Below are 14,404 nucleotides of genomic sequence, written 5' to 3' on the forward strand. Positions count from 1 at the left end.
ACGTGATTTTTGGTTGTAAATCATTCAGGTATCTAATCTTGATTTTTTATCGAAGTTGTTTTTATTTTGTTGAATAATTTGGAAAATTTTTATTTTATTTTATTAATTATTAAGAGCTTTAAAGACATCTGAGTTACTCTGGATACTCAAGGACTTTGAGTTAAAAATCCAAAATTAAAAAAAAAAAATAAACTTGTTAACTTTTTGGCCTAAAAACCTTGCAGAGAATACGAAAATAATTGAATTGGTATTTAATAATCGTGAAAAATAAATCTATCGAGAGATTTAAAGCCTATTATCCCTGTAGTTTAGCATCAAAATTCTCGATACCAATTAAAAAAATTTTAATTTACAATTAATAGTAAAAATAGATGACAAAAACGGACATAAAAAACCGCGGATCAATTTCGTCAATGCAATTTGCAACTACTTCAGTATTTAAAATTTATTTTTGCACAATCTTTGAAAAGTTTTCGCATTGCGGTAATGAGCAGAGTATTAATTAGTCACGCGAGCTTGTTTCGCGATTTTATTTTAAAAGACTTATTCATTTTATCAAAATAAAAAGAAAAGTATATTAAACATTGAATGAAGAAATAAAAAACGTCTGTAAAAATAATAAAACATCAATTGATACATTTGCTCGAGTTTCATTACTATCATTATTATCATTACACTCAAATAAAATACCAGAGACACGAAAACACCGCTAGCATTATCGTCAAAAATACCATGTTTTGCAATGACATGTTACGTAGTAAAGCCACTCCTAAATCACAAACTCGAGCTCAACGGTGATTAATATCAAAATTAATGTGCCCTTTCATCAATATTATCATTATCCATATAAAACTATGGATCGGGTGATCGATTTTGCCTTTGATTGCGATAATCATGCACGCGTCAATGCATACACACATATCGCAGCACTCGTAATATCGACAATATGTTTAAATACGTCAACGAAACTCTATCGACAAGTAATTCGCAAATTAAACATGAGATTAGAACCCGAATGCGCAATTCAACGTCACGACATGCAAAATAACAAGACACGCAATCGGCATTTATTCAATTATATCACCCATATAACCACCATGTTCCAACAGACATATGATTTGATTATACCCGTGCAGAGCACATTCCTTCCATCTTCTATCCTCTATCCTCTATGTTCTACATACATACATATATCATATACATATATACCATATATGCCTCCTACAATGACGGGCTATTTCACGCCATCAATCGATTAAACGGGCTGTCTATTAATAAGCTCAATTCTCAGCTAAAAACTACCCTCGATGCCCTAGACTCACGATTCGATACCCACAACCTAAATAAGAACATTTTTTACATGTTTAGTTTATTTAAATATATATTTACGAGCCTTAAATTTTTATTTTATTATAAAAAAAAAAATTATTCAAAAAATGAAGAACTTTAATATTTTCTTAGTAAAATAAAGCTTAAGAAATTTTTATTGTTAATCAATTATAAAGGTTTGTTACAATTTAATAATTAAAATTTTTTTTAATGTTCAAATCTATGAATTGTATAAATTAAAAAAAAAAAAATAATTATACTGCATAATTTTTACATTTCTAAAAAAATCCACTCTCTTAACACGGAAAGCGCCATTTTCATGTATAGTTTTAAGATTAAGACACTAGCGCCATCTTTTAGAATTTTTGAAAAGTAAAATGGAAAAAAATGAATAATTCTCAAAATTCTTAATAATTCTTAAATAAAATGTATTAGAAAAAGATTTTATATTGCAACTGTTAATTAATAGACTTGAAAAAAAAAAAAAAAAAAAAATTGTACTAAAAGTACTAATTCAAGAAAACAAACATGAGCCACATGGATGCATGGCAATCGCTAGATTAATCGAACAAAGGGGCTCGGATTTTCAGGGAGCGCTGCGATGCGTCACTAACAGCAGGCATTTTGAAACGCATATGCTGGTTATAGCTATCTTTTTTCAATACTTATGGCTATGGAATACGTTGTACCATTACATATAATAGATTTGGTCATTGAATAGACTCGCATATCACATACATACCATTATACTCTATGTACTAGACATATATGTGTATGTAGACAATGGCTTAAACCACCCATTTACCCGTAATGGCCTAACACACCGTCACTGCGGTGAGACCTACGAGAGTTGATTAGAAACAGTGGGGGTTGATGTCCAATGCCATTCAATTTCATTATCTTGTTTAGGACTGAGAGTTTCAAGCCGAGCATTGAACTGTTACCTTGACTCCCATAAATACATATAGTTACATAGTTATCGCTTGCTACAAAGACGTGTTTTACCTAATTGTAAATTACTAGCACGCATAAGCCCAATCAATTTTAGTTTACGACCATCGACTGCTTAAACAAACTTTCGGCTGAAACATAAGTATTCAACATTTAGATGATTACTTTATTTTTTTTAGCGTTGGTTGATTTGATCTAGATTTTAATTTATTAAATTTTTAAGGAAAAGATTGTTCTATTTTTGATTTATTAAAAAAATATTTCATCAAAAAATTGTCTAGTCCAAGGCTGGAAGATTTTTCATCCCCAGAATAATTTTATCGGTGGAAAAATGAATATTCTTTCTCGTTTTTTAATTTTTCTCATCTCCGGCGGTCTTTGAGCTTCTACCGCCTTTAATATCACTTCACATTATACGTTATATATTATATATATCTTGTTTAATGTGAAAACACTTAACATTGTGGCTTGTAAATCATCAGCGGGAAAATAAAGTATGTATAAGAGAAAGAATAAAAAGCATCTGGTTTAGTTAACTGTTCAGTGATAAAGATATAGATGTTGAAACGGATAAACTTCCTGGTTGCTGGCATTAACTTTAATGAAAACGACAAGTCGCAAGAGCTGTTAACTGCTATATGCTTTTACTATTACTATTTCTATTCTGACAAAGTTATTTCCATTCGGGTGATACCGGGACATAGACATTATATAGACAGTAGCCCGTCCACCACTCAGAGTGATGAGAAAATATTTACGTTGCTCTTATCCCCTTATTCATTTTACCAATTGAATAGCATACCTGACCCCTATAGACCCTACATATAGTCCAGTTTCTCATCCTCAACGTGCCTATGTACGGCGTAGTTTGCTATATAGTCTAGTGAATGTAGTGATATAATATAACTTGTATGGCGGTGTGTACATATTCGGTTTACTCGGCGATGACTGGACTATGGCCTTGTGCTTTCTGTCACAAGCGTTACCCTTGGAAAGTTCATCGCCGTCTATGCTTACAATTCAACAACCGCCGAAATACACATCCAGCTGCTTTGTTATTCTCAATGCGCGCTGTGTTCAAACAAATTAATTCCTATTTCCCTTAATAGAACCCATTAATTACTTACTTATCGATATAAATTATCACTTGACGTTCTTAATAAAACAATATGGGAAATCTTTTTTATTTATTTATTTTTATGCTTTCGTAATTTATTATTAAATAATCGTCAAACTTTTCTAAAAAATTACATAATTGTTTGAATCTGCCATAACAAATCAAAAAATTGTCTTATTCGTTTTTTTTCCTTCTTTGTGGTGAATTTTTGAATATAATTTGTAAAAAATACAATCAATAAATTTTTTGATCACATTTGTCCAACATACAAGACAAAAAAATTGTATACTTGTTTTGATTTTCGTTGAAATTTTTCATAAATCAATTTTTAGACTATTAAAAACTGAATAAATTAAAAATGAATAAAGTTTTATACAATTTTTTTTTTGGATTATCATTAAATTGGCATTTTTTAAGATGGAAAAATTTAAATTTCTAAAGTTAAATTTTTTCCCTCTTCAATAATAAAAATTCAAACTTATTTCAGTACATAAAAAAATCTTTACCAAAATTGGAGTTTTTTTTATTGCTATAAATAAAACTCTACAGCTCAATAAATAAATAAAAAAGACAACACAATATTCCCGTAATTCTAGTAACATAAAAGAAATAATTGGTAAAGCAAAACTCACCAAACAGAAAAACGTCGTCGAGGAAAAGCCGGGGGTGGTGGCGGCTGAATGCGATGACCTCGGTCTACACTTTCACTTCTGAGTACCTGAACGGCTTTGGGAACAGCCCTGTAGGGCTCGAGATTGCTCTTGGGACTGAGACATCTCTCTCCATTAACATTCGAAGGATTAGTCTCAAAATTGCCGCCACCATGGAAGCTATTCCAGCGTTTAACCTGTCCACGAACAGGTGGAGAACCATTTGGACTCCTCACCTGGTTCATATGCTTGTGCATTGCTTACCGCTTATGCGCCAAATAGTAAACAGATAAGAGCTGAAGCTTCAGAAGCGTTGTCTGCTGCGGCTTTGTACGTGCCAAAGTCCAAATCCGAATCGATTTCGATTCCGCTCTATCGCCTCCATTCTCGGTAATTGTTACTGTAGACCAAGGTTTACCTTTACCTTAATAAAACCTTTATCTCTTTTTTTTGCTTTACCTTTATTTTTATCAGCTAAGCTTCAGTCTCTTTACTCCTACACCCCCGGTATATATATTTGTAATCTCATTTCTACTTTACTTGGCGATGATCCATTTTGAGGCGTGCATTCAACGCAAACTACTCAGCATCGCGGGATGAAATATAAATAAAAGTTCAGTATTTATCTTCCTTCTTCTTAAATTTAATTTTTTCCTTTTGCGCGTTCCTATTTCTGTGTATGGGAATAAAAATAAGGTATTACATCTCGAGCTACTGAATAAACTACTTCAGTAGGCAGTGTCATTTTATAAACCGCACAACTAAACTCTCTATCTGTCTCTCTTTTCTCTCAACATATACAATTTCTGGAAGTTAAAGTTAAAGTTAACTTTGCCTGCAGTTACAGTTACAGTTACAGTTCAGATATATGATGCGCACCATCAAGACAAGTGGGAATACAACGAAAAGTAAAAGACAATGATAAATATGACAAAAGCAAAAGAGATGTGAGCTTCTACTTCACTGTTGTCACATGCTAATGTGTATTATTATGTTTACTTTTCTCCGATAAAAAATGAATGTTTTCTATGATAAATTTTTCTCTTCATAAAAAAAAAAAAAAATTCAGCGACACCTTTATTTATTGCACGAATATTTTAGTTTTGATGAAAAATAAAATTCATTTACTTGGTAATTAAAAATTGTAAATACTTAAGCATCAGCATTTTCATCTACAAGATAAAGAGACGGTGAAAAAATAAATGCCGTTGCGAAAATTATGAGAAAAAATACCGAGGAGACAAACGACTTTGATGCTTTTCGAGCTTATAAAAATTCAACGAGCTCCAGAATTTTCCTCCTTTACAACTCTTTCCTTGACGTCTTTTTCTTTTCACGCATACGCAGCAACTCTCAGAAAAAAAAAATGTTTTTTTCTTTATATAACACCCCCTTATCTCGGCGTTTTACAGCGTCAAACTTTTATTTAAAAACCAGCTAAGCTCAGAAGAATATCATGAAGTATTATATTCTGTAAAGGCAATTGAGAGCTATAGACTAACATCGTATACAGCTAAGTGTAGTCTACTCCATCTCGAAAATAGAGTTTTACTTCTTCTAAGGAAGAGTATTCTGATTTTTTGATAGAAGAAGATGCTTTGTGTTATATTGAGCAAAGCATTCCAGGTGTTGTCAGCGTTTACCTGTCTGGGTTGACATTTTTTACGCGCATACCTAAAGTATACTTTGTACTGTCTTAGCCGGTATATGCACAGAGATTTTTCTATTTTACTTTGGCATTATGTTCTCTCAGCCCACGCCTAGGTCCCGCCGTGACAAGTAAATATGAGAGGGAAAATTAAAAAAAATTGTGGATGTTAGAATTAACAGAAAATAGGGAGAAAAAAAAAAAAGTGAGAAGAGCTTCTGACAAATAGAAGAGAAAATTGAAATTTCAACCAACCACTACTCGCGGAGAATTTTCATCACTTCTTAGCCCCGATGTTCTCCAAATTTATTCCATTCCAAGGGATAGATAAAAAATCTGTCACGTAAAAAATTAATTTAACTTGGTAATATTTTTATTTGACGCAGTATGGTATGCTGGTAGCTGGTAGGACATGGGAAAACTTAGAAATTAAAAAGTTAGGTATTCATTGAATGGAAATAAAAGTTATAATAATAATGTGGCTGTAATTAAATGAAAGAGAAGAATAAGAGATGAAATTGAAGATTCCGTTATTTTTAGTTTCTCGTGATTTAGACATAAACTTTTTCCTATTTGCAAAGCACCGAGTACGAGCGCATAAGTTGAATATAATGTATACGTATTGCATCAATAAACCCGCCTCGTCTAGTCTTCTTCGGTGTAGATGTTACGTATGGTATAAATACTATTAAAAAAAAAAAAAAAAAAAAAAACAGAAAGCAACAAAGAAGAAGACAGACCCCCAGTGTGCATTGTGCTTATTTTTCTTGATCCTGACAAGTGTGTTTTACACTCCACCGAGACACGTGTGTTATCGGATTGATACAGAAGCACTGATACTGACTGTAATTGCACAAAACCGACAGTAAATTAAACAAATATTTGCTCTTTGTAAGTATTTGCTTTATTTATAGTATTCTGGTGTGTATATTGTGCATCGAAGATGGAAAAGTTTAACGAGTTTTTCAATTTTAATCAATCAAATTTTTTCCTTAACTTAAAAAATTTTTTAAGAAATTGGAGTCGATTAATTAAATTAAAAAAGAAAAAAATGTTTAGCTTTATTTCAAGGCAGAAATTGAAGCAATAAAGAGAAAAATTTATCGTAAGTTCGATAGAGATTATTATAAAAATAATAAAAAAATTTTTTAAGAATAAAATTCATGAGATTTAATTTTTTTTACGATTATTAAACATTAAAGTGAATTGTAATTGATTTTGTCATTTTAAACGTACAGTTACAAAGTAAGATTTCGAGATTATTAATACGCGGAATCTTAATTTGAATTAACACCGGCCTCACGAACCGTGTCTACTCTTCCGGTGCAATGATCTCTTGCTTTCTTTCTCAGCACACACCATAAAAATAACAACAGGCTCCTGTAAGTAAAACTACCGTATCTTAGTCCTTAGTTCTTGCTCTATTCTTTCCATCTCGTGGATTATAAGTGAGCAAAGAAGGGACCGAAGCATCCATCCATCCATCCATCTACTATCCATCCTTGCATGTCCAGTCTACAGTCTACAACATAGTAAATATGCAAGTGGGCAACTGGAACTTGAGCCTCATACCAGCTTAAAACTCATCGTCGACTGCCAATTGATGTACAAGGTAATTTAACCCGATAGTTTGTGGAAAAGAGTGGCTGTAAAGTGCATCCCAGTGCCCGGAAGATACATCCACATCCACTCTGTGCTCTTAAGAAGCATTAATGCAAAAACGGCGTGTACATACATAACACCGCCGAGAAGAATATTTATTCTTATATTTATAAGGCTTGAGCGTCTACATCATCACTGAAGACTGCACGAAGAGCGAAGATCTCCAAGAGAAGAGGCCCGCGAAAATAGTTGGGACTGGGAAAAAATCTACTCGGTAAAAAATAAAAACAACACCGCAGTTTAGTTGCATTTACCGCCGAGGGCAATGATAACGAGCTCGGTTGTACTCTCTATGAAGAGCTCAAGCAATGTTACCTGCTGGGTACTTTGCTCAACTTGTGTTGGGTTCCATCTACTTTCCGCCGCGGTCTTATTTAGCTGATGTACTTATAAAAGTCTATGTGTAGGAACAAAAGCACCGATACAACGCTGTTCCGTCATTTATGAGTTGAGAAGTAAAACATTGAGCGTAAGACACAACAAAAATGGGCTTGCAAATCACTTGTTTTGTTATTATGCACTTGCTTGTTTTATTTTTTATGCATTGCCTTTCTTCCTACGCTGGTAAAGTTGTAACAGAAATGCTGATACTTTGTTGCAAGACTGGCTAACTAAACTATCGGTAAAAAATATTTATTGGTTCAATAATTTTTCGTCTGTCTTCATTTATGAGTATTAAACTTTTTTAAATGATTTTTTTAGCTACAAATTTTTTCTATTGAATCAAGTTGATTTTTTTTTTATCAATGTCATAAAATTAGTTTTGATTAGCGATTTTTAATATCACTGAAGAATTTGTGACAATCTAAATAATTAAAATCAATAAAATTTGTCAATGTTTACTTCAAAACTTATAAAAATAAATATTAAGAGTTCAATAATGCATTAAGAAACATTTTGCACCAATAAATATTTTTAAATGTCCAGTAAAAGCCTCTTAGATCTATTAAAAATCGAAAAAAGTATCAATAAATCGAGTTTCCTCCCAAACAAATCTTTTTAACGGCGTAATAATGTAGAGTAAGTACAAGACCTCGAAGAATTGTACTCCTCTATTACGAAAATAATAGAAACCAATCGTTATATTCCAAAGGACAGATGTCCAAAGGACAACAACATGACTTGGAATATTGTGCTGGCGTATGATACTAACGAGGTGGATTCCCATCGTCAATTCCGTCCTCGAATGTAGGTACCCTTGATCAACGCATACGACTTTACAATTACACATTGTTTTGTGTGAAAAGTATTTTTAATATTAAAATGTGTTTAGCGTTTGTTTTTAAAAAAACACCTGATTAAATTTAAAAAGTTTTTCAACAAAACAAAGTTACTTCATCTTCTTGACTATTAAATATTAAAGATGTTACCGCGAGAAAAAAAAAATATTGAAAAACTTAGCTTGGAAAAGTTCTTGAGAATGAATATTTTGTATAAAAAATAAGTAATTTCATTTGCAAGCAAGCGATAAATTTATATATTACATCCATCACATCAGGTATGCTCATTTTTGGTTGAATCTAAAACCAGCCGGATGATCTCATGGCTTTGTTATTTTAAAAAAGACATAATATAATCCACCCGTATATATTCATGTGATATTGTACAGACAACTCGAGAGATATGATATTGCTGTGTAGAGTTTGTAGTAGTTTGGTTCAGTTGTACTTATGTGATACTCAAGGGCCGCGTGATTGGCTCCCGGAATCAGGTTAATGTTTAAAAAGAGGCTTTGATGTGTAGAAGAGGCTTTGATACTTGTAAAAATTTTATTTCCGCATGATATCAGTTGATTTAAACCGTGTCAAATAAATATATAAATATAAATAACGTCTAACACATGTTAGTTGTTTAATGTTGGAAGTAGTAATTATCTTTGGTTATGTTGCGTAAATGAAAAGTAAGCTCATCAGTGAAATAGCATGCAGTCAAGGGGAAGTGTAGGAAGTTATATAGCAAATCTTATCCACTATACCTGTTGTTTAGGCCTGTTGTTTGTGTTATTGGTGTAAGTCGGGTGTAATTGCCGTATCGGGCGTGTGTATCCCGGCCCGTAATTCCGGAAGGATAAAAAAAAAGGTGAAAATTTATAATGGAGATACTGGTGATAGGGCGACAGGCTATCGACAGCGTGATGTCGCGGTACTGCATGGACATGCTCCAGTGAGCTAAAATGAAAGGGAAAGCAGCCTTTGGTAGCTCGCAAGGGTTATATTATGTGGAACGTACCTGTGAAGTACTGAAGGGAACAACAGGGAAAACAACGAGAAACAAAAAGGATAAAAAATATTTTATCGTGGAAAATCCAAACGGTTGAGCGCGCTTGCTACTAATAAACACCCACACTATCCAGTGACTCTCAATAAAATTAGCATTTGCTTGAAGAGATCAACAGCTATTATCTCGTTACGCCACAATCGTAAATTTTAAATCTGTTTCATCTTACATTTTACACTCAAACCGTGGGTTGATATTAATAATAATCTCGGTTGTTTATTATTATTATTTATTATGTATTATGTGTTCGAAGAAGGTAAGATGGATTTTATAGAACAGTTAGGAGTTATTAAACAGACAGTTAAGCTGTAAAAAAAATTAAATAGCTACGTCAGCTGTAATATTTTGTGGGCTGATATTGCATTTACTGATATTGAAGGATTTATAAGGAAAAAGTCAAATAAATTTATTTTACAGCTTTTATAGATGGTAATTTTCATTTCTGAGAGAAAAATTTTTTTTTCAGGAAATGAATTTTTTCATGTTTGATCCAGAGACCGGTGGGCTCTCGTACCAAGAAGTTCAAACACGTGTAACCATTTTGGAATATTTTTATAAAATTATTTTATCAGTATGAAAATAAAAAATTGAAGGGATATATGAAGTACCGATAGCTATCTACGGATTTAGTTTTGATATGACTGAAAATTGATGATAGTGAAAGTGAATGGAAAAATAGATGGAGAGAAATTCCCATTGAGATTTGGTAAATAGGTTTTTATACTTTCACATACGTGTGCTTTTTTTTTTTTTTATTTCTTTTTTTGTTTTCATTTTCATCGGTATTGGTGAATGTAGGTAACGAATGAAAAGTACTTGCAATTTCATTATTACGAACGGGTGAGATTTAGTCTACGAGCGGGTGAGAAACGATATTGCAGTACGTGCAGACGATGATACGAGCACATGTGTGTGAGAGAAAGTAGCTCTTATTCAGAAGCTGGAGGATCCACAGGACATGTTACTAGCGTTAAAGTACCAGGAAATCCGAGTGAACTGTTCCACTCGAAAAAACCGATAACGATTCACGACGTAGGTCTTTTCCCTTTTTATTATTACGTTTTTTGTTTGCATTGCTCCACCCGAAAACGAGGGTTCTCTGTATGTGAGCTAGGTATAAAGGAATACGAGCTGATGGAGAAGACTTTTGGATGACAGCCAATGACTGAGGAAAGAGGAAGGAATTTATGTATAAACTGAATTACTCGTTAATTCATTGAGGCTTGATGTCGTTCTCCGTTAATTGTCGTGGTAATCAAATTTATTTTATTCATCCGGTTTATTTTTGGAAAACCAAATTTGTTTTCTTAACGACGGTTTCTTTCAAAGTTCCGACAGAAGCTGTTAATGTTGTTTTATCTAGAAATTACACTTCGGTTTTTGAAAATCTCCATTTTTTTTTTGGTTGGAAAAAATTTGTGCTGTTGAAGTTTGTACTTGGTAGTGAAATAACAATGATAATGATAATACCAAAGAAGAAAAAAGGTGAACACTTTTATTGAAGAGCTTCAAGCGAATTTTATCCATAAAAAGTTTTTAAGTATCAAGAATCGAATTGAAGAACTAAATCTATATAACTTTAGAATTTTTGAATAATAGAAATATTATTGCATATATTTCTATTGAAATCTGAAAATATTTTCAGGGGTCAAGATGTAAGTAGAAACTTTCAAGCGTTTTTGACATTTCAAGAAGAAATTTTCATATTCAAAGGAACTATTTTTTTTTTTAAATGAAGAATACTTTTGGTTGTTTTAAAAATACTTTACCTTTTTTTGTAAATAAAAGTTTTGAGCGTTATATAATTTATAGTCAATATTATTTCAAATGTAATTTATAGTGTTTTCGGTTGAATAACACAATTAATCAAAAAAAGGTGCCTTAAGAATCAAACTTTTCTTCTTAAATTATTCTGAAGTTAACCATAAATTTATCATCAATCTTTGAAGAAAATACCTGTACACCATACTATATTTCTACAATTTTTCATCTTAGTCTTTAAATTTTTTTTTTAAATTTAGTTAGTTAAAAAAATAACTTTCGAAGCATTTTCCTCAAAAACTCTTGCAAAAGATCCATTTGAACCTTGAAGACTGTTTATTTTTGTTTATTTACTCGACTAATTTCGGTTCTGATTTTGCGAAATGTTTCCACTTGAAAAAAGAAGCCTTAGAATTTTTTTTTCGTTCTAAAGAAGTCTGACGAGTAAAAGAAGTAAAAGCACAATTTATATCAATATAGATAAAGTACTATGTACTCCAATACTGGCGGTAAATCTGGCCAGGTCAGCTCGAATTTTACCCGTAATCTCTTATCTTCTTCACGGTATCCTTTCTACATCGTTCACGATCGATTTCCTGTCTTTACTTTCTCAGCTGGAGCTCATCGATCTAATGGACCGTATAAAACTTCTTAAACAACAACAACTATCCTTACTGCAAGCAAACCAACAATAAATCGATACCGAGTAACACCAAACAAAACACCGAAATTTCTTTAATTGACAATATAACTAAATTCCTTTATTCTTCTTTCTACATTGTATATATGTGTATACTATTCGCTATATAACTATCACTAGCAGTATTTTTAATACATGGTTCAACGAGTTCATACGATCGATTGAACTACGGAGACAAAGGCTCTCTAGATTTCGCGAGACGCAACGAAAAAATGAAAAATAAAGCGAAAATCCTCATATCCGCTCAAAGAAAAAATTGCGCTATAAAAAACTACTGAAAGTTGTTATACTTCGCTTATGTGATACAAAAGATGATACACTGGCTGTATTCATCCACCATATTTCAAAAGTTAAATATTTTATATATTAAATGTACATCTTCATCTTCAACAGAAAAATATCTAACTATATATTTTGGAAGTTTCGTGAAGAAAAATTGGTCATAAACGTGAAAAAATTTTTTACGGTAAAACTCAAAATTTGTATCATTTTTTTGAACAGTTTTGTTATGAAAAAAATATATTAAGAATAAATTAATTCTTATGCAGTTTAAAATAAATTTTTTGTAAGTTTAAAAAAGTTAGCTATTGATAATATATTTTTAAAATTTCAACATATGTTTTTGATATAAATTATTGTTATGAGGGTTGAACCAAAAAACTAAAATTCTGGAAATTAATTATTATTCAAGTTTTTTGTTCAAAAACTAGCCTTTAAGTTTTCCAATATATCATTCTAAAATAAAGTAAACATCTTGCACTGCATTTAAATCCATTCCAAATGAATAATACCCGGCTTATTCTCTATTTATAATAATAATACACCCTGAGGCATTTAAATATCTGTCATACTAGCTATATTCCCGACTGCCTTTGAATTAATAACCGGTTAAACTTAAACTGTTGGTATCATAACAGAAAAGCAAAAATTTTTAAAATTCATTCACAGAGTAGGATTCATTAGTTAAATTTGGTTAATGTGAGTTTATAAAAAGCTTAGCTGCGGACTGACTGAAAACATCAATCTATTAATATGTATATCGAAGAGAACTGCGCAATCAATGAATAAAACGCCGTCTATCTATAAATATATGTACTAAAGTAATACGTTTTGGAATATAATGCTACAAACGGATGATGAATTGAGGAGACCCTGCTGGCAAAGGAGGGTAGTGAAGTTCACTACCCACGCAACATGGTAATCTATATTGTATGTATGTATTCGAAGATACATAAATAACATTCTATTCCGCGTAGTTGTAGATACATATATAAATGTCTACAATGTACAACTAGCAGACACATAACTCGAATACCCAAAACATTTGATCATCTTCACTTTGCCTTCCTCTATCAGCTTTCTCAACACTACACTGTTCTAAAGTGAGGATATTGCCGCCTCTGTACTATAAACAGATATTTGTCTGTCTCAATTTAAAGTTGACAAATGTAGTGGTAAAATAATACGTATAATGCGAAACTAAGCCAAATTAAATCAATGAACAAGCCTTTGTTAATGTTAATCTCTCAAAGACGAATCTTTTGTAAATCTGTCAGCAAATTAAAGTTTCATTTTAGCTGATCAAATTACTTCTCATTCATCATACAGGCTCAAAGTGGATAATTTTTACGGGCACCAGAGTTGAATGCAGTCGTTAATTTAAAGATATATATTCAAGATAAGTTAGTTGCTTCTTCAAGTGAAGATATAATTGTTCAAATTGTTTCAGCTTGGGTTTAAACATTGAAGTGTAAGCTATATTGGAATTACTATCGCTTGGTTAACTTGTATCAGCTTTTAATCGAATTGATTAACGAGTACCAAGTGTTTGAAACTTGTTCGTAATTGAATTCACCTTTCTATAACACATAAAAAGACATATCTACGATATGAATGTCATTCATTTGCTAATTGAAATCCAAAGCGTGTCATTTTTAATTATTAGTTTTTAGATATTTTGGATCCTAAATTGTACTTCAAAGTAAAATAAAAAAAATAAAATAGCCTTTTCAGTTTGTTGAGAACAAAAAAGATCTTGCAGTTTAATTTTCTCTTTTTGCGATGAAGCGGAATAATTCCGGTATTTTTGTAGACGATAAGACTAATCCCGATTTGGCGATTAAAATCTGAAATGGCGGGTGGATTTCAGAGAACGAAAGTGCTTATATGAAAGAGTTGGAAAGAATTGACTTTTTGTTTTCTGAGGCCAAAAAATATACTCCTTCTTTGTATTAGTAAGTTTGTATGCGTACGGATTGTTGGATTATATGGAAAGGTACATAACGTGGGGATTATAAAAGCATTATGTA

General features: G+C 31.9%; 1 protein-coding gene across 6 annotated transcripts in view; it reads right to left on the reverse strand.

The window, feature by feature from the left end:
* LOC141531577 (rap guanine nucleotide exchange factor 6) overlaps positions 1–14,404 on the reverse strand; it is a 102,771-nt gene that overhangs the window by 35,808 nt on the left and 52,559 nt on the right. The window contains exon 1 of one of the 6 annotated variants that reach the window (XM_074249472.1): positions 4,030–4,381. The exons of the other annotated variants lie outside the window; for them this stretch is intronic. Coding sequence (XP_074105573.1) covers positions 4,030–4,304 — 275 coding nt within the window. The 5' untranslated portion in view covers positions 4,305–4,381. Of the gene's footprint in view, positions 1–4,029; positions 4,382–14,404 lie in introns of those variants that run through there. 6 annotated transcript variants of the gene reach the window in all.

The sequence above is a fragment of the Cotesia typhae genome, unplaced genomic scaffold (genome assembly GCF_013202065.1).
Source record: "Cotesia typhae breed Kobodo isofemale line unplaced genomic scaffold, CoteBio_Ctyphae contig_5, whole genome shotgun sequence".
NCBI lineage: Eukaryota > Metazoa > Arthropoda > Insecta > Hymenoptera > Braconidae > Cotesia > Cotesia typhae.